This window comes from Protobothrops mucrosquamatus, unplaced genomic scaffold, assembly GCF_001527695.2.
Source record: "Protobothrops mucrosquamatus isolate PMUCROS unplaced genomic scaffold, P.Mucros_1.0 scaffold_294, whole genome shotgun sequence".
Classification (NCBI taxonomy): domain Eukaryota; kingdom Metazoa; phylum Chordata; class Lepidosauria; order Squamata; family Viperidae; genus Protobothrops; species Protobothrops mucrosquamatus.
In genome coordinates, this window is record NW_015386370.1 from 129,319 (window position 1) to 153,118 (window position 23,800).

The window sequence follows — 23,800 nt, forward strand, 5'->3', positions numbered from 1 at the left end:
AATAAAATATGAAAAAGTGCTACCAGATGGTTTGATCTGTACATGATAGCAGCTGCTTTGCCCCAGATATAAAACAAAATGTGGTTATTTTAAGGCAGAATGGCTGGGGTAGAGTAAGAGTGGGGGAAAAGCTTTCTTTGGTGATGGGTATGTGTGGACATCATAGTGGCAGCAGCAGCTGAATGGATATGGGGGAGGGGAGGGGAGGGGAGGGAAGGGTTGGGATCAAGGAAATTAGAAGTAGTAAGGCCAGTGAGATGTGTCAAATGAGATACCAGCTACAATAGCCGAGGGGAGACAGGGAAGTAAGAAGAAGGTGTGATGAGAAGTTCAGGAGGCATCAATATGATATACCACGCTAGCAACCTGCTCTTTATTCCTGAGACTACACTTAAGAAATAGGTGTAGAAGGTAATAAATGGGTGCTAAGAGAAGAGTGGGAACAAAAGGTGATTAAGAGATTATTCAGTAACAGAGATTATGCAAAAGTTATCACAAACTTGTCCAACATTTCTGGTAAATTTATTGGGGAATCCAGATTTAATTCAGCAATCTGATATGGTTTGGCAGAACTTTAGGAACATAATAGTTTGTTCCAGATTCAAAACAAGAAAAAATATTTTACATTTTGTTCATGCCCCTAGTAATAAAGATAACAGTAGAGTGGCTTTTATTTGCTGCAATTTGTCACCAACATCTCATATTTAGTTAAAGCAAAGGTATGCTGTCTTTGGAAATAGTAATTCTATTTAACTGTCATGAATAATAACTGAAAAGTCACATAATTCATAATTTTTATTTATTAGTTTCTGCTTTAACATTTAAAATTTTCTATACTCTTTCATTGTCATGTTTTCTAGATGAGGGACCAAAGTTATGCAGCCACATGTGTGAATTTATGTAATAAAACTATTTTTTTTTAACAGACCCCATCCATGGTTTTGCTTTTTCCATTTTTTCACACCAATTTTTCAGTATCTTACAATTCCACTTCCAGTATGTTCTATAGACATCTACCAGAAATAGTGTATCGGATCAATCTCACATCTGGATTTATATCTATACTGTACAGACTTGAAAATTGGGTGTTATCTAACAAAATGAAATTCAATGGTGAAAAAAGTAAGGTTCTACATTTAGGCAAGAAAACCAAATGCACAGGTATAGTATAGGCGGTACCTTGCTTAATAGTAATAACTGTGAGAGGGATCTCAGAGTCCTACTGGACAATCACTTAAATATGAGCCAGCAGTGTGCTGCAGTTGCTAAAAAAGCCAACACAGATCTTGGCTGCATTAACAGAGGGATAGAATCAAGATCACGTGAAGTATTAATACCACTTTACAATGCCTTGGGGTAAGGCCACACTTGGAATACTGCATCCAGTTTTGGTCACCACAATGTAAAAAAGATGTTGAGACTCTAGAAAGAGTACAGAGAAGAGCAACAAAGATGATTAGGGGACTGGAGGCTAAAACATATAAGGAACGGTTGCTGGAATTGGGTATGTCTAGTTTAATGAAGAGAAGGACGAGGGGTGATATGACAGCAGTGTTCCAATATCTCAGGGGTTGCCACAAAGAAGAGGGAGTCAAGCTATTCTCCAAAGCACCTGAAGGCAGGACAAGAAGCAATGAATGGAAAATAATCAAGGAGAGAAGTAACCTAGAACTAAGGAGAAATTTCCTGACAGTTAGAACAATTAACCAGTGGAACAACCTGCCTCCAGAAGTTGTGAATGCTCCAACACTGGAAATTTTTAAAAAGAGACTGGACAAACCATTTGTCTGAAATGATGTAGGGTTTCCTGCCTGAGCAGGGGGTTGGACTAGAAGACCTCAAAAGTCCTTCCAACTCTACTGTTATTGTTATTGTCAACTATCTGGTTAGGTATTGTTAGTTGACTTATTGCTCCAACACACTCAAATGTTTCAGACTCGAACAAATCTTGCTACATTTCATTGCTTTTTTCATTGTCTACTAGTATTTACAGTACAACTAGAAAAGGCAACTTTCCTAGCATGCTAAAGTAGTAACATTGAAATCCTCACAAAATTCATTTGATATTGTCAAATCTCAGCCTAATCTAATCTCATAGTGATGGAAGATATATTATAATTATAATGGGAGGATCGTAAATGTAATAAAATTCATTATTTTCAAATTAATGTTATTGTTTCATAAAAGCTATATTTTTTGTAACTTGGAAGAAAATAGGGTGGTTTGGGGCAATATTATAAATTATATGATTGTGATATGAAGAGAGTGATTTACTTATTTTTGTTTAAAACAACTAAAACGGCAGCAGTAGGAAATTGTAAAGTTTTAGGTAATTAAAATAATACCAATATTTGTATTGTGCTATACTCATTTGCTTACTGAGTAGCAACTATGTTTTTAACAAAACCCCACAACAGTGGAGATGCCCCCACAGAAGAGGCTTCAGTATAGATAGATCCTGCTCTGATCAGCAAAGTTTTCCACAATGTTGCAAAAGATCTCTGGACAATTATTTAGTTCTTGTAACTTGTTAGAGAGATAGTTAGACTATAAAATTGTTTGGATGGAATCTGTATTCATATTTCAGGACTGTCTTTTATTCTTAATCTGAACCAATTTAGATCCTCTAAGGCAGGGGTGTCAAACTGCCGGCCCGCAGGCCAGACGCATCACGCAGAAGCCGCGCCCACCCCATTGCCGGAAATGGCAAAACAGTGCCGATACGTTGCGCGACGTCATATGACGTCGTGAGTTTGACATGTCTGCTCTGAGGGATATCTAGCCTTCTAAAGAGTTTCTCTCAAACGGAATAACTGATTTTATCATTTATGTGTGTTTCTTCTGGCTTAGATGACAACTCTGTGCATTTTATTTCTGTGAATGCTCCAACACTGGAAGTTTTTAAGAAGAGACTGGACAGCCATTTGTCTGAAATGGTATAGGATTTCCTGCCTGAGCAGGGGGTTGGACTAGATGACCTCCAAGGTCCCTTACAACATTGTTGTTGTTGTTGATGATGATGATGATGATGATGTTACATTTTTGAGTATCCTTTATTAAGATTTACAAGGGTGTCAAATTAAAAAAAAAGAACTAGCATTTTCTCTGTTATGTCAACAACACATACAATTTATTGAGGGATGCTATAGAAATAAATAGGGATGATAGCAGGATTACCTACAGGTTATGATAGTTGAACTACATACGTGTATTGCTTTTCTAGATGCAGCAGTTATAGCTTAACAGAGTCTTAGCTATTTTAAGGGCAGGTTAATAGAGAAGAAACTCTTCTGTTTATCACTGACTCAGTATTGGACCAGCTACAATCCAGGACTAAAAGGCACTGCATGAAATACATTGCTATGATTTTTTTAAGACATGATGGATTAAAACTTAGACAATGACAAATCTTGAAGTCAGACAGATCATGATTTTAAAAATAATAGAATGTTTTATATTCTGATTTTGATAATATGTATTCACTATGTTAAAATGTTTTGATGGCATTTTACCAATTTATTAAATAAACTGATGGGCCAGAACAGTCCAAAAAATTGAAATTTAGATGAATCCAAAGAGTTTTAGGAGAAAGTTTGGCTACCTCAAACTTGTATTCTTTGCTTGTCTAATAGGATCTCCATATTCACCACCAGATCAAGGATAAGAATATGCATAAATATTTCAGAATCACAGTTCATTAACAATTATATTTTTATTATTTAATAAGACATATTGTTATTTTCATGCCAATATCCTTATTTTAGAATTCAGCTCAGACATGATTGTTTCCTTAAGACACCAACAAAATTGTCCTTTGTATCTCAGCAGAAAGGCAGAATAAGAGGATGTTCCTCAGTTTTAATAGCAACAAGTCATACAACATAGGGTTTTTTTTAAAAAAAAATGACATCAATTTAAAATTAACAGTTCATTTTTCCATCTTTCAATGCTTTTAAAAATTACATAATGGAGCATTAAAAAATAAAAATCAGAGGTTCAGAACAGAGAAATAATGTTGGATTCACAAAATAGTGGCCAGTTCTTTCTGCCCACTATCTAAAACAGGCAGAGCTATTTGGGACCAGAATACAAAGCTGCTTCAATCAGCATAACCAATAATGTAATATGATGGGAGTTGTCCAAAATAACAGGAGGACCCTACGTTGCCTCTGCCTGGCTTTGAAGCAAGGTAGCTAAGTGCCATGGCTTCCCACTCTAATGACTAAAAGAGAGAGACCCTTTCAATGAACCGCTAGAAGAGCTGGATATGTGAAATCAGGCAGACAGTAGGCAAGAATGACAGATTTGCTAGACACCCATTTTTACAAAACAAGGATCTCACCGCAAGAAGACGAGGTACAAACAGGCGATGCCCCATCCCCAGAAGTTCCAGCACTCGACAAGCATACTCATTCACAAGCTTGCTTCTCTCATCGTGAATATCCTGGGTCCTTCTGATGGGTGGTGTGAGCTTGGGAGCTGGGGTTGGGCAAGATACCCCTTCCTCCATCAGCAAAATACTGCAAGTATCCAGAATGAGAAATGCTGTCTTCTTAAGCCACAGTTTTGCACTATAATATTATAGGAGCCAGATTTAGGTCTCTTAGAAATCAATGCATTTATTGTCCACAACAGGGACAACCAAGTATAATATAAAAAAAAAAAAAAATCCCCCAGAAAACATGTTTGGAGGAAGCACAGAAGAAGCCAGTATTCCAAAAGTACAGCTGCAAATATAAGCTGAAGACCTGGAACTAAAAATGCCTGAAAAAAGGATAAAATGGCAGAGAAGGATGCAGAAAAAGGGCTGCAATAGCCCAGCTTGCCTGGAAGTGCGTGTAAGTACAAGGAGGAGAAGCAGAAAGAGCAAAAAGCCCAGGCTGGTTGTAAAGATGCAAAGAAAAAAAGGATGAGCTCATTGCAATCCCTGATTCGTGACAAGCGTGGTTAGGCGTCTGCTGCTGCTGCTGCTGCTGCTGCTGCCGCCACCTTTCTCTGTGAATCGGTAATGAAGTGATAGAAAAGGCGGGGGGGGGAGAGGCGGAGGCAGCTGAATGAGCATGCAGAGGATGCCTCAGAGGAGAATGCTGTCATAAGAAGCCAATGGTGAGCGACCCTCCAAATCCGCCTTCCTTCCATATATGTTAGCTCCACAGCTGCCCAGGGCACAAGACAATCTTGTTGTCTCTTGCTTAGGAGAGCCACACTGAAATTCAATCATAATACTAACCCTGATTGATACAGGCTTTCAAATCAAGATTTAATCCTGCCTAGACATATGGAATAGAGAAAACAGGGAGGGAAAATTTGTCAGTCCCACCCAGATTGTTGCATGGATGTAAGACAGATGGAAAAATAGAACAGCCAAATGCAAAAACTGTGAAATGTCTGTATTTGTGCTGTTTGTGCAACACAAATTATACTTTTCAGGACAGAGAGCTTTGTGAAGTAAAATTTCAGAAATTCAAGAGGACCAGTCTAAATATATCAAATAAGCATTCTGAATCTAGAACAATATTAAATGGGGGATGTAACTGAAAATGTGTTTGACACAAAAGGTAAGTCATATACAAGACAACATAGAAATCTTTTTTGTATGTACATATCTGCATGAGGGATATTTAACATTTTTTTTTCTCTACATGACCTAGCTTTATACACTCTGGCCTTGGCTGCAAAATGATTTCCACCGACTTTTCCCCTTCAATGAATCTAATCTATTCTTCATAGATGGTACATATGTAGCCATGTCATTTTATACATTCTACAAAGGTGATTGGACTTGCTAGCATGAGCCATTTAATGATTGTACTGTTACAGCTTTCAGTATGCCTAGGGCCAGATCAGATCTCTCTGCTGCTTGACGGAGATTCTGCCTGACTTGTTTACATTAGCTATCATTCAGATTGAAACACCCAACATTTTCAGTGACTTCTGAGAACTTTTTAGTTTGGTGTAGAAGATGCCAAGTAATGAGTTAATTCTCCTGTTGCCCAGGAAATTATGGACATGTGACTTAAAATTTTGTCTCTAGGCTAGGTGCTGGACTCCACACACTTTGGACCCATGCGGAACTTAAGTAGTCCATCAAACAAATGAAAAATAGGAAGCAGGGACACCCTTATACAGTACCATGTTTTCCCCCAAAATAAGACCCAACTGGAAAATAAGCCCTAGCATGATTTTTCAGGATGCTTGTAATATAAGCCCCACCCCAAAAATAAGTCCCAATTAAGACTGTGAGCCAGACGGACGCATTTAGTACCATATTTTCCCCAAAATAAGATCTATCCGAAAAACAAGCCCTAATGTGTCTTTTGGAGCAAAAATTAATATAAGACCTGGTCTTATTTTCAGGGAAACATAGTATACATGAGCATAATATAACTTGGAATAAATGTCAATGAAGGTAGAGCTATCTGAAAGCTGAGTCACAGCAACTGCACTTCTCTTCTTGTTGGTTCAAAACATTTTGTTGCTTATCCAAGTAGCTTTTTCAGCCAGTCTGAAGAATACTTGGGATAAGCAGTGAAATGTTTCAAACCAACAAGAAAAGAAGTCCAGTTGCCATGACTCAACTTCCATGCAATGTGGAATAAAGCAAACCTGTCGTTCTCACTAATGCTATGATTAATCACTGATGGCCTGAGCTGAGGTTTCAATGCATCTGTCAGCCCAAACACAACAGAATCTTCATAATAAGAATCTAATGCTTAATTATCAGTTTTGCATGATGACATATCCATAATAGAGGACATTTTAGATTACCTGATATCTGGGAGGGTAATAACTGAAACTTTGTGGGAGAAAACTTTATCGTAGCAGTTATTCCTCCCTGCCCAAAGTGAACTATCCAGGAAAAAATGTGTTTACAGGTAGTCCTCTGCATACGACTCTAATAGAGTCTGACCATCATAGCTGTAGTCATGATAGTTGTAAATCAGGCCATCCATATGACTGACAAATTTTACAATCTTTTTTGTGCTGGTCATTAAGCAAATGCTGTAGTTGTTAATAAACCATAGTTTGTTATGGGCCAGTTTTGCCAAAAAAAAACCCAGAAGTAAATGCTGGTTTTTGGAAAAACCATCATAAAATGTGGTCATATAAATGTGGCCTGGTTGCAGAACACATGTGATCACATGACCAGGGTGAGTAGTCACTGGAATTTTGGAAACAGAGGCTAAATATCCCTAGCAAGTTTTATTGTAATTTCAAATCATTGCTGAATGGCCAGTCGTAAATTGAGGATTACTTGTATTCTATAGTTTAGTGAAGGTAATACCATGTTTCCCTGAAAATAAGACACAACCAAAAAATAAGCCTTAGCATGATTTTTCAGGGTGCTCGTAATATAAGCCGAACTCCAAAAATAAGCCCGTTAAAAGACCACCTGCCCACTTCATCCCACCATCTGCTAAGGAGGCAGGGGTGCTCCTGGGTTCCGGCTATGCACGCAGTGTCTGGCCAGGGCTGCTCAGAGTGCAATGCTCATCACCTGGCCTGCCCCATTGCAGCCGTGGACAAGCAGATGGAATGGGATAGAGTGGATGGGCGGCTGCACAGCACGTCCAACGAGCTGGATCACATGCCTCCCCCCCATGCCTCTGCCTACTGCTTGGAGGGCTGGCCTGGCAGTAGCAGTGCTCCCACTCACCTGCACTGAGCGGGCCAGAGTGTGCCAGTCAAAGGGTTGGCGGGCTGCAACCCTTCGTGTGCTCGCTGCCTCCTGTATATGAAAAAATAAGACATCCCCCAAAATAAGCCCTAATGGGTCTTTTGAACCAAAAATAAATATAAGACCCAGTTTTATTTTGGGGGAAACACAGTAGGCTTGGTCCATATGTGTTTGTGTGCAGTTTTTAACAAGTTATTTCTTTTTTAAAGAAAAAATGTTAGAAATAACTTTGTTGCCTATTTACTGTAACTGCTATGAATTGTTTAGGAATTCTTGGATGTATCTGGCTGGATATTGCCAGAAATCAACTATTTATTCAAGTAATTTTGCATTTATATTATTTATTTATTTGAAAAAAACCTGGTTTGCCAACTTTTTTCTACACTGATTTTATTAAGATACATCATATAAACTAATTTCGACATTTTTATTAATTATATTTCTGCTCTCCTGCATGGAATCATAGTGCTGGAAGAGTCCTTGGAGGTCTTCTACTCCAATGCTATGCCCATGGCAGGAGATCTTATATCATCCTGGACAAATAGTTGTCCAGTCCTTTCTTGAAAACCTCAGCAGTATCTCCCATCTTTCGGGAATGTGCTCCCTCTTTCCTGGGAAACTGCCACCTCACTATAGTCCTTCACACCAGCAAACCCTTCTGTGGTCATCATCTCTCAGAGAATCTTCATAATGGCAAGTTTATTATATTAGGTAAGTTTCCTTCAATCCTTAGCAAAAGAAATTTTATATAACTGTAAAGACTTTTTTAAAAATCTCTCTTATGGAATAAACAGCAAAAGGATGATTAGAATGTTGATTTTGGAAAGTTATAAACAGACTAGGAGTTCAGATGGATTTGAAATAAAAATTTGAAACTAATCGTAAGAACCCTCCCCATAGGAAAATGCTGCTGTTTTGAGTATTTAAAATATATATAAATGATAAAATGAGATTTTTAAGGTTAGACATTAGAGGAAATCAGATGGAATTAAAAATTACAGTTAAAGGAGAACTTAAATTTAACTTACTAATACAAAATGGAGCAAACAGACCCAAATGTTAATTTTAAAAATGTCTACCATTGTAGACAAGCTGTATTTGGAAGAAGATATAAAAAGGACTAGCTTTACTAGATAGTACTGAGTCTGATTTGAAAGTGGATCTAAAATGATGGACTATGAGAATGATGTGGAAGAAGATGCTACATTGAATATACAAATGAAATTGGATGATGCCTTACCAAAACAATAGAGTGACATGAATAATTTTCTTACAAGAAGAAGTACAGAAGAGACTGGTTAAAGAAGAATTTCATGAGCAGGGGCAAAGAATAAATCAGAAGGAATCAGGTTTCAGGATTAACAAATAAAATAGTTGAAAGAAAAAGAAAGGAATATAAAAAGATCAAGACTGTTAAAAGTAAAAAGAAGGAATATAAAGTTGATTTTTTTTATTAAGATTAAAGTAGGTATGTTGTTTTTTTCTGGTAACCCTTGGTGGACTTTTGCTGACCTGGCTGAACAATGAAACTTTTAAGGATTTGTTTACAGAGAAGGAGATGAAATATGAGAAGAAGAAATCATTTGTTGTATTTTACAAGAAGGTGATAAGTTACTAAAATTGTTTATTCTTCTAATTGTGATGAGGTTATTATATATAGAAAAAGAAAGAAAAGAATATATTCTTTTCTTTCTTTTTTATATATATGACTTCATACTTGATATCAGGATTCAGCATATTCAGTCATTTATGAAACACTTATTCTTGCATAGGTGTTTCCATCTGCGGGATCAACAGTCCCTATGCACTCTGTATAGTTCATCTAATCAGCCATTCAAGGACTGTGTGTCTGTTGGGCACTGCTCTCTGGTGTTCAGAAGAGATAGCACACCAAATATCCATACAGTACTCTAAAATGAAATCAAGTCTATGTTAAAAAGAAAAGATGGAGAAGTCAGGGATTAATTAAATTAAATTAAATTAAATTAATTAAACAAACATCAGCCTGTGCCTACAAATTCATTAACTCTTTAAGAGAATCCTGATGATCTCAGTAACCACAAGTATCCTAGTTCTGGAAAGACCTATATGACAGTATGTGACGGTAAGGATACAGACTAAAGAGAGTTAGTCTGGCTTTTTCGTGCATAAGCCAGAGTTGTGCTTTGCTTGTTCAGGCTTTGTTGATGCTCTAGTTCTGAAAAACTATTATGGCATTCACAGGTAGACTGTGGAAGAACATCATGTTAAAAAGTTTTGTCTTCTTCATGACTTTCCATAGAAAGGGTTAGGGTAAGAAAGAGGCTATTTTTCTTTCTTTCTGTATTAATAAATACACCATGGCTCCTTTTCTCCGTTGTGACTTGTTTTGTTGTGTTTCCATGACAGGAGCAATTTGCCTTTCCCCCCACAAAGCTTTGTTTGCTAATTGGCCATTCCTATGCAGATTTGCAGCAAAATCCAAGAACAGGGGAACTGTAAGATATAGTTCTACCCCGAGAAATGGCATGAAAAGCATCAAACATTGGGAGGAAAACCTATGGCCTCTGTCTCCTGCTCTTTTTGACAATAAGAAGAAATAATATTCTGTTGGCTCTTTATCCCAGCAAACTGAGAAAAACTCAGTCATGATATATGGATGTATCCTACAGTCTCCAAAGAATTCCACTCACCACGGGGAGGTTGAATTATTGTTAAGGAATTCAGCATCTCAATTTAGCTGAAAAAACTAAGACTGAATAATTGCATCACTCTGTAGAAAACAATCAACAGTATGTAAATTGGGCACCCAGTACAGATAGTACAGTATCTGTCAGCCTTACCAGGTAGACTAGAGGAACCATGGCCAGATAATTATACTTTATTGTAAAGTTACATTAGCAAACTCTTGCAAGTCTGAAAGTACAATTCTGCCATTGTCACCTTTGCAACCCCGCAACTTAGGGTGGGTCCCTCCTGAGCCTTTTGCTCTGTCCTTTATACAGTTGTGGCTATACCCTCTCACCTGACCGTCTCTTTGACTGGTCCCCAAGACCATTCCCATATATCATCTATCTCATAAAAAATGATTTAAAAAGGCTGCTAAGCATGAGCTTAAATAATATATATGGCATATATATATGGCATAAATACAATCATTCTTACAGAAAATAATGTTGCAAGTTTGCTTATTAATGAAAATAGATGTCTTAGAATGTTTCTTTTTCTAACACAGCCCTACATGAGCATCAAGCATTTAATGAAAAAGAAATTATTTATTTTTTTACATTTATATCTTGCCAGAAGACTCCTAGCTGTTTACTCTCCTAAAACAGCAAACATGACATTCTTTAGAAGCCAAATATATTTGCTGAAAATACCCACAGAGAAAAATCTGAAAGCAGTGCCTGAGATATGCGTACAAATTAGGTTTTACAGAAAAAGACACTTACTGCCTGACTAAATTTACACATAAATTGTTCAGGAAAAAAAACTGAGTATGTTTTAACAATGACTTGTACAAGCCAAAATGTAAAGATCAACACATGCAAACCACATTATGCCATATTGTTGTGCATGAACCAGGCCACTAATTGATCTCCTAATTCTTTGCTAATTTGGATGACATGACTTGAAGCCCATGATAACAGAAGGGAATATAATAACTAACTGTATTAAACATGAAATAAATTTGTTTTTAGATTTTGAAACAGCATTCCCTTAAAATCACAGGATTATATAAGGACAAGTTCAAATATAAGGGGTGAGGAATCTCTGGTCTTCCAGATATTGCTGAACTACAATTCCCAACAGTGCAACTTATCAGAAATGCTCAATGACATCTATAAATACATAGGTTTGCCATTCCTGATTTAGTTAGAGGATCATAAAAAGATTACAGTGATTTCAGATGATAACAACTATGGAGTTTTAAGTGCATGTAATGTACTTTTCCCTGAACTATGTTCCATTCACTTAAAACTATAAAACCAATCTTTTAAGGAAAAATTCCCAGAAAGAAAAATACTGTAAATTCTAGGGCCATTGGACCATAAAATGCAAGAAATTAATCTGTGATATTTCTATTAGGTGCTCAAAAATATTTGAAAGTGACAGAATCTTTCAAGTTTTGCTATTCTAATTTTTCCATTCTAGAGTGGAAAACAAGCTCATGAGCTAAATAAGATGATACATTAGTTTTCTAATAAATATTTCACACTTTGGGGGAATTTCAACTATTTTTTTAGTCATTATGAATTTTGGCTCAACTTTCTGAATTTCTTAGAAGACTAAAATGCTCTCTTTGAGCTAATAGTGAAATATTGTCATTTTTTAAAATATCAGCTTAATCCTATTTTTTATTATTTATTATTTAGAGCTACCCCTTGAATAAATAAATTGAATTGGTTAATAATAAAAATATAGCTGATTAATGTAAAACATCTATGCAAATGTGCAAATATTATATATTAAAAGCACATTATAAATATAATATGGAGCAAGCAATACTTGTGATATAGTCCTTTCCACACAATGGCAAATGAAAAAATATAATTGGAGGATGATGTCCTAATTTAAATGAAACCAGGCTGCTACTTTAAATAGAAATGTAAAATATGGGCATAAAATAAACTTCTTTGTGCTTATTTATTTACTATACTTGTATGCAATCCATTCCCTAGAGCCTTAGGACAGCTTACAGAAATAGAATTAAAACAGCAGAAATAAAATGTATGAAAGCAGTAAAACTACAATTTCTGTTGGCAATTCTATGCTAATTACAACAACAATTAACTGCCACCTAGAAACAAGCCGGAAAAATGCAAATCTAGGACTCATATTGAGTCATGGAAAAGGGAAGGCAGGAAAAAGGAAGATTTAAGTTGTAGCACTCTCACATTGATAGACAGCAATTGCCTGCTTAAATTAGTTTCAATCCAGTTCAGTAACAATCCTTATCTAGTTGTGCCATGTGAAAAGTCTGGGTAGCTTCTGTTGACCACAAGCCAGGGAGGAGCCTAGCAGCAGTGTGTGTTCCTAATGCACTATAGCTGTGGAAGGTGGCAAAGAACAAAGAACTTGCTAAAGAGAATGCACAGTGTGTAAACTTTTCTTTTAAGGAGCTTCAGACAAGAGTTTTTGGGCAGGCACAAATTCACAGCAGTGCAGATGAAGAAATTTTCTTAAGACATATTCATGAAAGGAAGACAATTATACAAGCAGCATAGATACTATTATATACATTCTATCACTTGCTAGACATTGCTATCACTTGCACACCATTAGCAGGTCACATATTTGCTGCTTTTAAAATAGAATTGTAGCACAATAACACAATTTGTTGTTCCAAATTGTGCCAAGAAATTTAAATTCCTTCCATAACAAGTAGAAAGGAAGCTTTGTAGATTGTTACAGTCAACCATATTCACATCTGATGCCAATTACCAGAAACAAAGCGCATACATTATTCATTTGTTCATTCCTTTATTAATTTATTTAACAAATATATTTAGCCACTCATCTACCAAAGGTACTCGGGATGGCAGAGAGAACTAAAGAACAAAAGCTAAAATTCACAAACATTTAAAAGGAAAGTTAAGGACTTGGAACACAGTGGCTCATGTGGTTAGGACTCTGGGTTGGAGATTAGCAAGCCCGCATTCGAGACCCAAGTGCTGGTGCATGGTGGGGTGAGCTCCTGTCATTCACTCCAGTTCCTTGACAGAGACATGAAAGGAGACTCCATGGGCATCCCCTGTGCAATGGTGATGTCATCAGCTAATCCTTTCAACCTGGAAGCACCTTAAACAGTGCCTCCAACACAAACGGGATAGGAGGACCCTGACAAAATTTTGACACCAACCCATTAGGCATACCCACACCCACAACTCCATTAAAATCTCAGTCCAATTGCCTGGGGAAATAACCAGATCATGACAGCATTCCAGAAGATCAGAAAGATAGGGCCTGTCCATATCTTAGTGGGGAAGCTGTTCCATAAAATAGGTACAATGACAGACAGATTGACACGCTTCCAAGGATCCACAGGTGACACTGCTTCAACAGGGAGCCCCCGAGATTGCATGCTTTGCCTGATATTATAGGATGGGCAAAAAGAACTGGGAGAGACAGTCTAGCAAATAATCTGGCTTCATGTCATGTATAGCTTTAAAGATGACATCTAGCACAGGACTTTTCAACCGGTGGTACGGGTACCACCGGTGGTACTTTGGCACCTGGCGGGTGGTACGCGACTGTCTTAGAGAAGTGGTAGTGGGGCAGAGAGGAATGAGCTGAAGTGGCGGCAGTGCACACAAGCCTGAGGGAGAGGCAGCTGGAGCTGCAGGGCTGTTGGGGCTCGGAACATTGTCTTTTCTATTACGTTTTCCAGAAACCAATTAATCAAAATAGTAAATAAAATTATATGTATATAGACAATATAGTAACAATTATGGCACCAAGGTATTTCTGTGGACTTGCTGAAGTGAGTGAATAGAGAAAGATAAAAAGAATTTTACAGGATTATCTTACCTTTAAGAGAGCCAGGGCTACATTAAAGATTACATTCAGACCCTGCAGTGTAAAGAAAGAAACAAGAAATAGTATTAATTCAGCTTGCAAGGTATTTACCTAAGTAAACAATACTAATAATACTAGATTGTATCAAGGTTTTTATACATAAACATATAAAAATAATACTTCAAAGGCTTTCATGGAGAAATTCACAGTTAGATTTTTAAAAATCGATGTAAAATGAACACACTAAGGAATAAAGTCTTATTTATGGTTTCTTTTCTGCAGGATTGTTGGGTTAAGGTGGAAAAATATCATCTATGTTAACTTCCATTTCTATTTTAAAGATATAGACCAGGAGTAGCCTTATTTCTTTTTCTGTTTAAATCAACTTGGCCTACTATGTTATTTTGTCATTTAGATATATCTATGTATTAAGCCACATAAACTATCAAGTATTTGTCTCCTTATACACTGAAAAATATAGCAAATTAGAATTAAACATTACTTTTATTAGGAAAATTACTGAAAGGTCTAAATACTATAATAAAAATAGGAATACAATGTTGTTTAATATTATCTATATTCACAAATCTAAGAATTAAGTTCACATATTTTCCTCTCTTATTATACCATGTGTAGAATACTATACAATTAATGGTGATACCTTGTTTTCTATTACATCTGAATTCATAAATTAAAATTTTGGCAAAATCCAGGACTATAAACTGTGGTTTAGCATTAACAGAAATTAGAAGTTTTCCAATTACTTTTCAAAAGCAAAAAATTAAAAACATAAACAGATAAGCCGACAAGAAAAAAAAGGTTTAAGACAGAGAAAAGATTAAGAAAGAGAGAAGACAGAAGTGCCTAAATAAAAGAAAAAGGAAAAAAGAATGACTTCTGATATTCTTTGGTACAAATATGAATAAAAGAATACATCAAACTCTTCTTCTAAGGTTAACATTTGTCTGCATTATTTCTATAATCCCATATAATTCTAATAACCAAATCCTAAAATCATCACTTCATTTCTTGCAAAAAAAAAATCTTTAAAATTTTGCTGTCATTGACTGAATAAATATTATTGATTGACCATTTCTTGCAAAAAAATCCAAGTATTTTCCAAATAAAAATAAAATTGGTCAAAATCTTTTCTTTAATCAAAGCTAATTTTGCCATCGCTGATTCCATCAGCTTCACATTCTTCCATTGTAGGTATTTGTAAATCTTCCATCTTTGTGTATGTAAAAGTCTTGATGCTGTTATCAAAAATAAAAGAAAGTTCCATAGAATGTTTTTATTTTATAAGTGGAAGAAAGGGCTGAAATTTACATTGATTATAATTCAATAATATATTTCAGAAAAATAAATTTCAACCTTTCCACATATACTTCCATTGATTTAATTGCATATTATACCCCAAAATTTTTGCATTAATCCTTTTTTCTTTTCTGTTTATAATTTAATTTTTTGTTTTTAAAAGTCAATAAAGTTATTAAGTTTTCCACCTGCAGGAAGCAATTAGAAAAGCAAACACAAGAATCTCGGAATCCTGTGTGATTTAGTTTGTGATCTGTACATCCATAGTCATTTACAAATGTTGCTAGCCACAGCATAGTACAGAATCAAATTATTAAACAATCTTATAAATAGGTTTTAAAATAATGTTTGGCAACAATCCTAAGGAAATTGCATTTCATCCACTAGAGGTCAGAACTGTAAAAGTAATAAAAAAAGAATGCTGAACCAACTTGGAACAATCACTTCAGACCCTCACAGAAGCAGTAGTCAAATATAAAAGAAGAAAAGCAATAGCTTAAAGACAGGTAGAGAACCAATCTATTGTTTAATGATCAGCAATTTCTCTATCAGTTCATTTCTCTTCCTATGTGCAGGAATTTGCAGAGTTCTTTTTAATATTTATGATACTCACACATGCTAACCTTAAACAGAGTTGTTCCATGCCTATTATAATCATGCAAAATAATTCTTCCTCTTTCCCTTTCCCATTCCTGCATCTGGTAATGAATCTTGTTTGTTATATACTGTATTATTTTAAAGTTAAATTCTTTTCTTCAAAGGCTTGTACAGGATGCATTTAAAACAACACTATGCCTGGATTTTTGTAAAATCATGATTTGTTGAACAGGCAATAGTGGCCTAGTTTGCACGTTAACTTTACATCACATAAAGCAAAAAAGAAAGAAAAACATGTGCACTATGCGTTAACATTATATGTGAATTGGGCCAATTGATTAAACAAAGCAGGCTATACTAAAGAGATTAGAGTAGATCAATCTCTGATTAATCAAAGCAGGCTAGACCAAATTATGTATTGTGGAAATCGGTTTTGTACTAACTATAAACTTAGCTGAATCTTACCTAATGGCTTCTTGAAACAAGTCAGAATCATAAACTGGATCCATGGTTCATGCCATGTAATTAAGCCACAATCCCATGTATTAGTTATGGAACTGTTCATGAATTACTAAATTGGACAAAGAGATCACTGACAGTAACCAGAAGTTAAGGTAAAACTTTCCTTCTAGCCAGAGTAGAATTAAGATAGGCAACTGCAAAATGTGCAAGTGGAAGACTTGCTCTGACTCATTCCTTTTGTGATACTTTTACATTTAAGGATGCTCAAATCTCAGCACAGCTACTAAACAGACAACAGACTCCTATGGAGCTGCCATTCTTTGTTTAGCAAAAAGCAATGTAATACAATCAAATAAATAATGCAGATAGTCCTCAACTTACAACCATTCGTTTAGTGACCATTCGAAGTTACAACAGCACTAAAAATGACTTATGACCAGTTTTCACATTTACTACTGTGGTAGCATCCCCGTGGTCACATGATCAAATTTCAGGCACTTGGCATGTATTTATGACAGTTACATTGTCCCAGTGTCATGTGATCACCATCTGTAACCTTCCCAGCTGGTTTTCTACGAGCAAAGTTAATGGGGAAGCCAGATTTGTTTAATGATCATCAGATTCACCTAAACAATTGCAGTGATTTATTTAACAATTGTGGCAAAAAATGGGGGCAAAACTCACTTATTAATTGCTTTGGTTAGTAACAGAAATGTTGGGCTCAATTGTGATTTTAAGTCAAAGGCTACCTGTAATAGCAACCAGATGATGATCATTCTGGTAGTTTTGCATGTTGTTCATCACAACATTAACTGATCTTGAACTTAATGTGATTTTTACCTATCTTACCCATTTTATACAAGGATAAGGAATCATTATATACACATATAACCAGAAGGAAAGTCAGTTTTTAGGAAAATATTTACAGTGTGCATTTGTAGTAAACCGAGGTATTCATTCAGCTGGATTTTGCACAAAAGTACAAAACTGTACTTTGCACAAATATATAACCTGTTAACAAATCAGAATGTCAAGGGAAATCTTATTTTGTTCTTTCCTCAATATATTTTTTTTAATTCAACAGATAAAATACTGTTAACCAGCTCGTTAAAGGTTTTTGAAGTATACTAAAAATCATGCTCAACAGCAAAAACATTTCCCTTTACATCTGAAATGAGCATCTGAAGCAGTCACATGCTCTTATTGATTTTCAACCACACCTGATAATTATTCCCATTTTAAATAATAAAAACCAAACAGAATTTTCAAAGGCAAAATGAATGGTATGGAAGTTAACTTTCTATGATAAACCTAATAATTTTATTTTTTTTAAAAAATCAACATTTGTATTTTTAACTATCCTCTAAACAATCAGAGGTTTATTTCCGACACTTGAAACCATTTTTATAATAAGTAAATGTCTTGAGTTCTATAAATCACTCCATTGTCTAAACAGGGACATCAGAAGAATTTACTCAAATTTGTTTGAAATGGTGTACGGTTCCTGCCTGAGCAGGGGGTTGGACTCGATGACCTCCAAGGTCCCTTCCAACTTTTTTTTTTTATTATTATTATTATTATTATTATTATTATTATTATTATTATTATTATTATTATTATTATTATTATTATTATTATTATTATTATTATTATTATTATTATTAAATATTGGTGGAAGAACATCTCACTCTAAAACAGGACAAAAGAATGATGTGCAATAAAAGAAGCAGTCATCCTCGTAACTATAAGCCCAAGAAAAATGATAATTCATTTCATGCAAAGCAAGCTTCTTGATGGATAGAAGGTAATTTTACCTCACAAAGTAGTAAATCAATTATGTGGAAGACCATACAAAGTGGAAACTTGGCAGTGAAGAGAGTGAGAAACCACTGGGAGGCATACATGTGAGCTTCAAGATTCTGTTCCACAAAATGGTTATATAAATCAGGCAGCTGCTCCTATAGAGAAAAGTGAAAGACAAAGATGAATACAACTTTTCCTCTCAAAGATGTTATGCATTATCGGAATCTAAATTAACATGCATTGTTTTCTATATGCTTATATTTCTGCTACATTTTATGCCAATAAAGCATGAAAGAATTAAGAATGTTAGAAAATATTTATAGAATAAACACTTTGGTACTAAACATGAAGATCATATCTGGTGCAAAATTAAAATATGTGCTTCATGTATGTATGTATGTACGCACACACACAAAAAGGCTACACATTTATTATCAATACCTCAATTTTCATGGACAGTTGAGCATACCACATCCTATTTAGCTATGGTAGGATATGTTCCTTATTCCCTTTTTTTAGCATATCCTTTTCCTAAAACAAAGAAAATTCCAGGTAATACCTGCGTAAGTTTCTCCAGCTGATAAAATTTTGTCCGCAAACCTTCCAAATTGTTTTTATAGAGCTCCCGCAGGCCATAGTCATACATGATCTTTACTAGGACACAGAAGGCTTGTTCTTCCGGCATCTGCATGGAGAACATAAATATAAAGTAACCTCCAAGAACCCTTCTGTATATGCATTTATGCTATGAGTATGCAAAAAGAGAAAACTAAAATATGCCTTCAGATAGCTTTCAGTCAGGATTTTGTATCTGCTGATTGTTGTGGAACTGATTGGAATTTCTCAAGAGGGTACGAATTTATAGAATTTAGAATAACATGGGTCTTCCATATATTCAGTGAGTTCTTGTAAATGTGCTTCTTTGCAAAAGCAAAGTGCTAAATAGGAAAAAAAAATCTCTAACATTTAGGGATAAAACAAAATAATACTTATCTCCTAAGTAACAGACTAATAAATCACTAATCAAAACTATTTTTCTAATAGTATGTTGCTAATTGTGTGTAAAAATACAGTGATTTAGAAATTTGTAACTTAGCAAAGAGCAACATCTTTTTTTCCACTATGGTCTGCAACTGTGTTTGAATTTCAGAAATTCTCTTTGCTTTGAGAGGCATATATTGTGTATAACATGCTTAATCCTCTCTTCTCAAGGACCAGTTGAAAGTCTGCTCCAGAGTGATCTGGCGATTTTCTTATCTGGAGCCAATCTACAGATTTCAAGTCAAGACAAGATTATCTACTTGCACATTTAAAGAAGCAAACAACTTCACATAAAAGGAATGAACTGAAGTCTTTCGCCTTTGAACAACCAAACAAAAGCCACTCCTGGCTTAACAGGTAGAAAGGCTTCCTTCTTTGACACAAAAGCTTTTTGTATACACTCAAGCCTAACTAAAAGTTTATCATAATAGCTGAAAAGAAAAGATGTCTTTAACATCTACTCCAAGGAGTAAATTTCCATGTATTTCAAAGAGTAGAAACATGCACCTACACTTGTAAGTGCCAACATGAGATTAAAGAGATAGGGAAATGTACAATTAGAAATTTGAGAGGTGCTTGTCTGATTAAACAACAGTGCTTCTTTTTGTAGTATACTCACATGCAGCAGAAGAACAGCAGCAAGAAAGGAATGACCCTGACAATAACCAATTTCTTCATCATAAACTGAATATGCCTGGAATTAAAAAGCATATTTGATTGTAATTGTGAATTATTAAATTTCATGGTCACAATTGAAGTGACATGGCTCCCTATGAGTGACTTGCTTTTCTTACATTCTGCAATAAAGATGACAAATGCTAATCTGAAATATAAAAGCTTGAAAGCCATTTTCCCACGCAATATGGAATTTATTGATGTAAATTCACTGTGTGCATGTACATTCCATGGTATAATTACAACACTTTAAAAAACATACCATTTTGTCATTCATTTCAAGCATCAATCAATCACTTGAAACAGCCATAAATACACTGAAGGAAATCAGCTTTTAACTCCTTTTTAGGAGATAGGATTCCTTTTTTTAATCATGTAAAAAATCATCTCAGTTTGTGAAAAGCATATGAAACAGCTAGTATACCGTACCAACACCACACATACAAATATGTGCTTTGAAGATGGGATCTAAAGCCCCAGAGAATCAAATCAAGTCTGACATCTAAACAATAATACTATTTCTGAAAAAGGTGGAAGACTACAATCAGTTAGCACCCCTACTGTTGTCAGGCAGTGAAATGACTCTGGCAAGTGCTAAGGAAATAGTCTTTACTAAGGCAGAATGAGCTTGGAAAACCTTAGAAAGCCAAATCCATTCATTGGCTATCTTAATAGTATTCACAATATATCTTGCAATTCATTATGCTGGTGGGGGATATCTCCACTGGGTTAAAGCACAAGTGACAGCACTGAATCCGGCCAACGCACTTAGCTCTAGAACAGGGTGTCAAATTGGCGGACCATGGGCCGGATGCATCACGCTCAGGCCACACCCACCCCAGCTCTGCAAAGGCAAAAAAGTCATGATATGTCACGATATGTCATGTAACGTGATTGAGTTTGACACCCATGCTCTAGAGTCTAGAATATTCTGGCAGTGCTCTGAATATTCACAAGAAATTCTCAGATGCACAGGACTGACAAAAAAGCAGCATTTTGTGATTTATGGCGTACAAAACAGCATTTTAAATTCGTTTGAAAGAAACTGGCATTCTCAGAACAGCTTTTTTTGTTTGCTTGTTTGATGGTTTCTTTTACAAATAATCGTATCATAGTAATAAATTATAAGCCAATGGTCACAGACAAACTGAGATGAACATTTTTAAAAAGCCACCTAAATACAATATAATTTTTCTCATGATATTCAAATATAAAAAGGAGAGATATCTCAAACTGAATATATTACTTGTACTGAATTATTAATTTAACTGTAGATTCTTGCTCATTCATTCCCTGTCCTCGCTCCCATCATGACCACATTACTTTATATAGTGCCTTTTGTTCTTTAAATGCCTCATCTTTCTGAGAATCTCATCTAACCATGCAATCATGACTCGTTCTGCCTTTCCCTTCACCTCAAGCTTTTCACTTTTTTATACCTCTTGCACACCCACTCAAATGCCTCTGAATCCTGCCCAACCCTTGCCATACCTTTCTCACATCCTCGCACATCTCCTTGAATCTCTCCCTACCCTTGCCTGCCCTCCCTCACACTCTCACAACCCCCTAACGCTTTGCACACCATCCCCTATCCTTCCTCACATCACAGTGCATCCTCATACACCTTCCCAACCTTTCTGGGCCTCCCTTGTGCATCCCCGTGTACCCTTATGCACCCTCCCGACTCACACAATCCATTGCACCCTCATGTACCCTCCCCCAATTGCCTCTCATGTCTCCTCATACCCCTGCATACCATCTTGATCCTCCCCAACCCACTCCGTGCCACTCACTCACTCTTGTATCCCCATGCACCCTCCCTGACCCTTGCTGCACCTCCCTTACATCATTGTAGACCCTTGCACACCTTCCCTGTACTACACCACATTTTTTGCACATATCCCCGACCCTCTCCTTCATTCCTTTCCCTACCCCTTAGCTGCCTGTTGGCGTCGGACTTCCAACTTCCTGCTGGCTTCCCCTGTCTTTGGTTGCGGGGAACCAGCAGGTTGCTGCCTTGCCTAAACACCATGAGACTCAGTGACGGCAATTGGAACTGCAGGGATTGCCATAGCTATCTTTGCAACCACATCGCTTAATGGAAATTCTGGTCCCAATTGTCACTGTAAATTGAGGACTACCTGTATTTGGTTTTTAAGTAGGCTGAATTTGGCAGCACTCATAACACCTTATGAGCAAAGGAAAGTCTTTGCTCATCTTTGGTTGTTGTACCAGTTGCAGCCTTTTCCCTAGGACCCATTCCAATACATGGGTCTGCCTTTAGCAAAAACCCAGAAGTTACAATTGCCAACAAGAGCAAGCCAGTATGGTCACATAACTTTGATGCTGAACTAACAATAAGCTTCCATTCAATTCAATGATCAATTTAAAGTACTGGAACAGGTAGTCCTCAATGTATGATCATTTGTTTAGTGACTATTCAAAGTTACAGTGGTGCTGAATGAAAGGACTCACAACCAATCCCAGAAGTTACCAACATTTCAGTGTTTCTACAGTCATGTGTTCAAAATATGGGTCCTTGGCAGCCCCCACACACTTGCAATCACAGGGGTACTTCAACTTCCCCCACCTGCCTATCTCCCCCTTCTATGCCATTTTAGCTCCCAGCACTCTGTGGCCCCTGACGCTCCAACTGGCCTTTGCCGTATTCTTTCTCCCACAGCTGACCAAGCAAGCTTTGGCCTGGTCCTTCATGAGGCTGCTATTGCGTGCACAAGGCTTTCTTCTCCAGGTTGCACATGGTGGTTTCCTTGCAAGACCTGGGAAGATGGTGTCTTCTAGGCCAGCAGTTGCCCCACAAAGGGCCAGGCATACCTTGTCAGCAGCAGGAGCAAGAAGACGGTAAAAGTCAACTGGGGTGGCAGAATGAATGGTGACTGGGGTCTTGGAATGGATGATGGCAAGGGCAACTACAACTGTCCCGTAATGGGCTGGGGTGGCTGAAGCTTCCTGGGGTAGCAAAAAGACCCTTTATGCTGCGCTGATGGGCCATGTTTGGATTGGGTTTCACACTGCACTACAACTCAGAATTCTTGCAGCCTCAGACTCATGGCACACCAAGAAGCCCCACATTGCTGCGGCTTTGCACCATGCTGTTGAGCTTCCTAGGCTTGGCAGATTTGCATTATGCTGCTGGATTAGGATGGAGGGCTGGTGTTTCCGGCGGGGGGTGGAGGCATGGCTTCACACTGTGGCTCAGGGTGTAAGGACCCACCCCACTTTGCATCTTAAGAAGACAGAACTCCTGGAATATTTCTTCCAACAGGCATCTTTATTAAGAGAAAGCTGGATGTAGGCATTCTAGACAGGACTTGGGTTCGAGCTCTCCACTTCAAGGTTTTAAGGGATTCCCCATTAGTCACACCCCCGTAACCCCCTTTTCCCAGCGACAATTCTAGGCCTTACATTCTCACCCCCTTTTCCTCATTGCCGGGAGGAAATTTCAAAAAGGATTACATGAAAGCTAATGACCCCCATTGTTATTGTTAGTCCATTTGGTGATATCCACCTCCAGTCCCTTTGAAGTAGGCTGAAGGAAGTGAGGGCCATAAAGCCCCTTTGTTCACCCCCTTCCCTTCATCGTATGACAGAATCCAGAGCAGACAGAAATGCGGGGTTTCATAGTTGATAACTAGAGATGGAATATATTTGGATTCTGACATCCTGCCCCCTCAAAAATAAGATAGATCCACCTGAAAAAGAACAAAA

General features: G+C 36.8%; 1 protein-coding gene across 2 annotated transcripts in view; it reads right to left on the minus strand.

Annotated features, from left to right (window-relative positions):
- The window catches only part of RABGAP1L (RAB GTPase activating protein 1 like), a 213,847-nt gene that overhangs the window by 69,014 nt on the left and 121,033 nt on the right, over nt 1-23,800 (minus strand). The window contains exons 13-16 of one of the 2 annotated variants that reach the window (XM_015831997.2): nt 20,016-20,090; nt 18,915-19,040; nt 18,367-18,510; nt 14,189-14,230 (exon numbers count right to left, since the gene is read on the minus strand). In XM_015831997.2, coding sequence (XP_015687483.2) covers nt 14,189-14,230; nt 18,367-18,510; nt 18,915-19,040; nt 20,016-20,090 — 387 coding nt within the window. Of the gene's footprint in view, nt 1-4,342; nt 4,591-14,188; nt 14,231-18,366; nt 18,511-18,914; nt 19,041-20,015; nt 20,091-23,800 lie in introns of those variants that run through there. The other variant, XM_015831999.2, reaches the window with a different exon arrangement.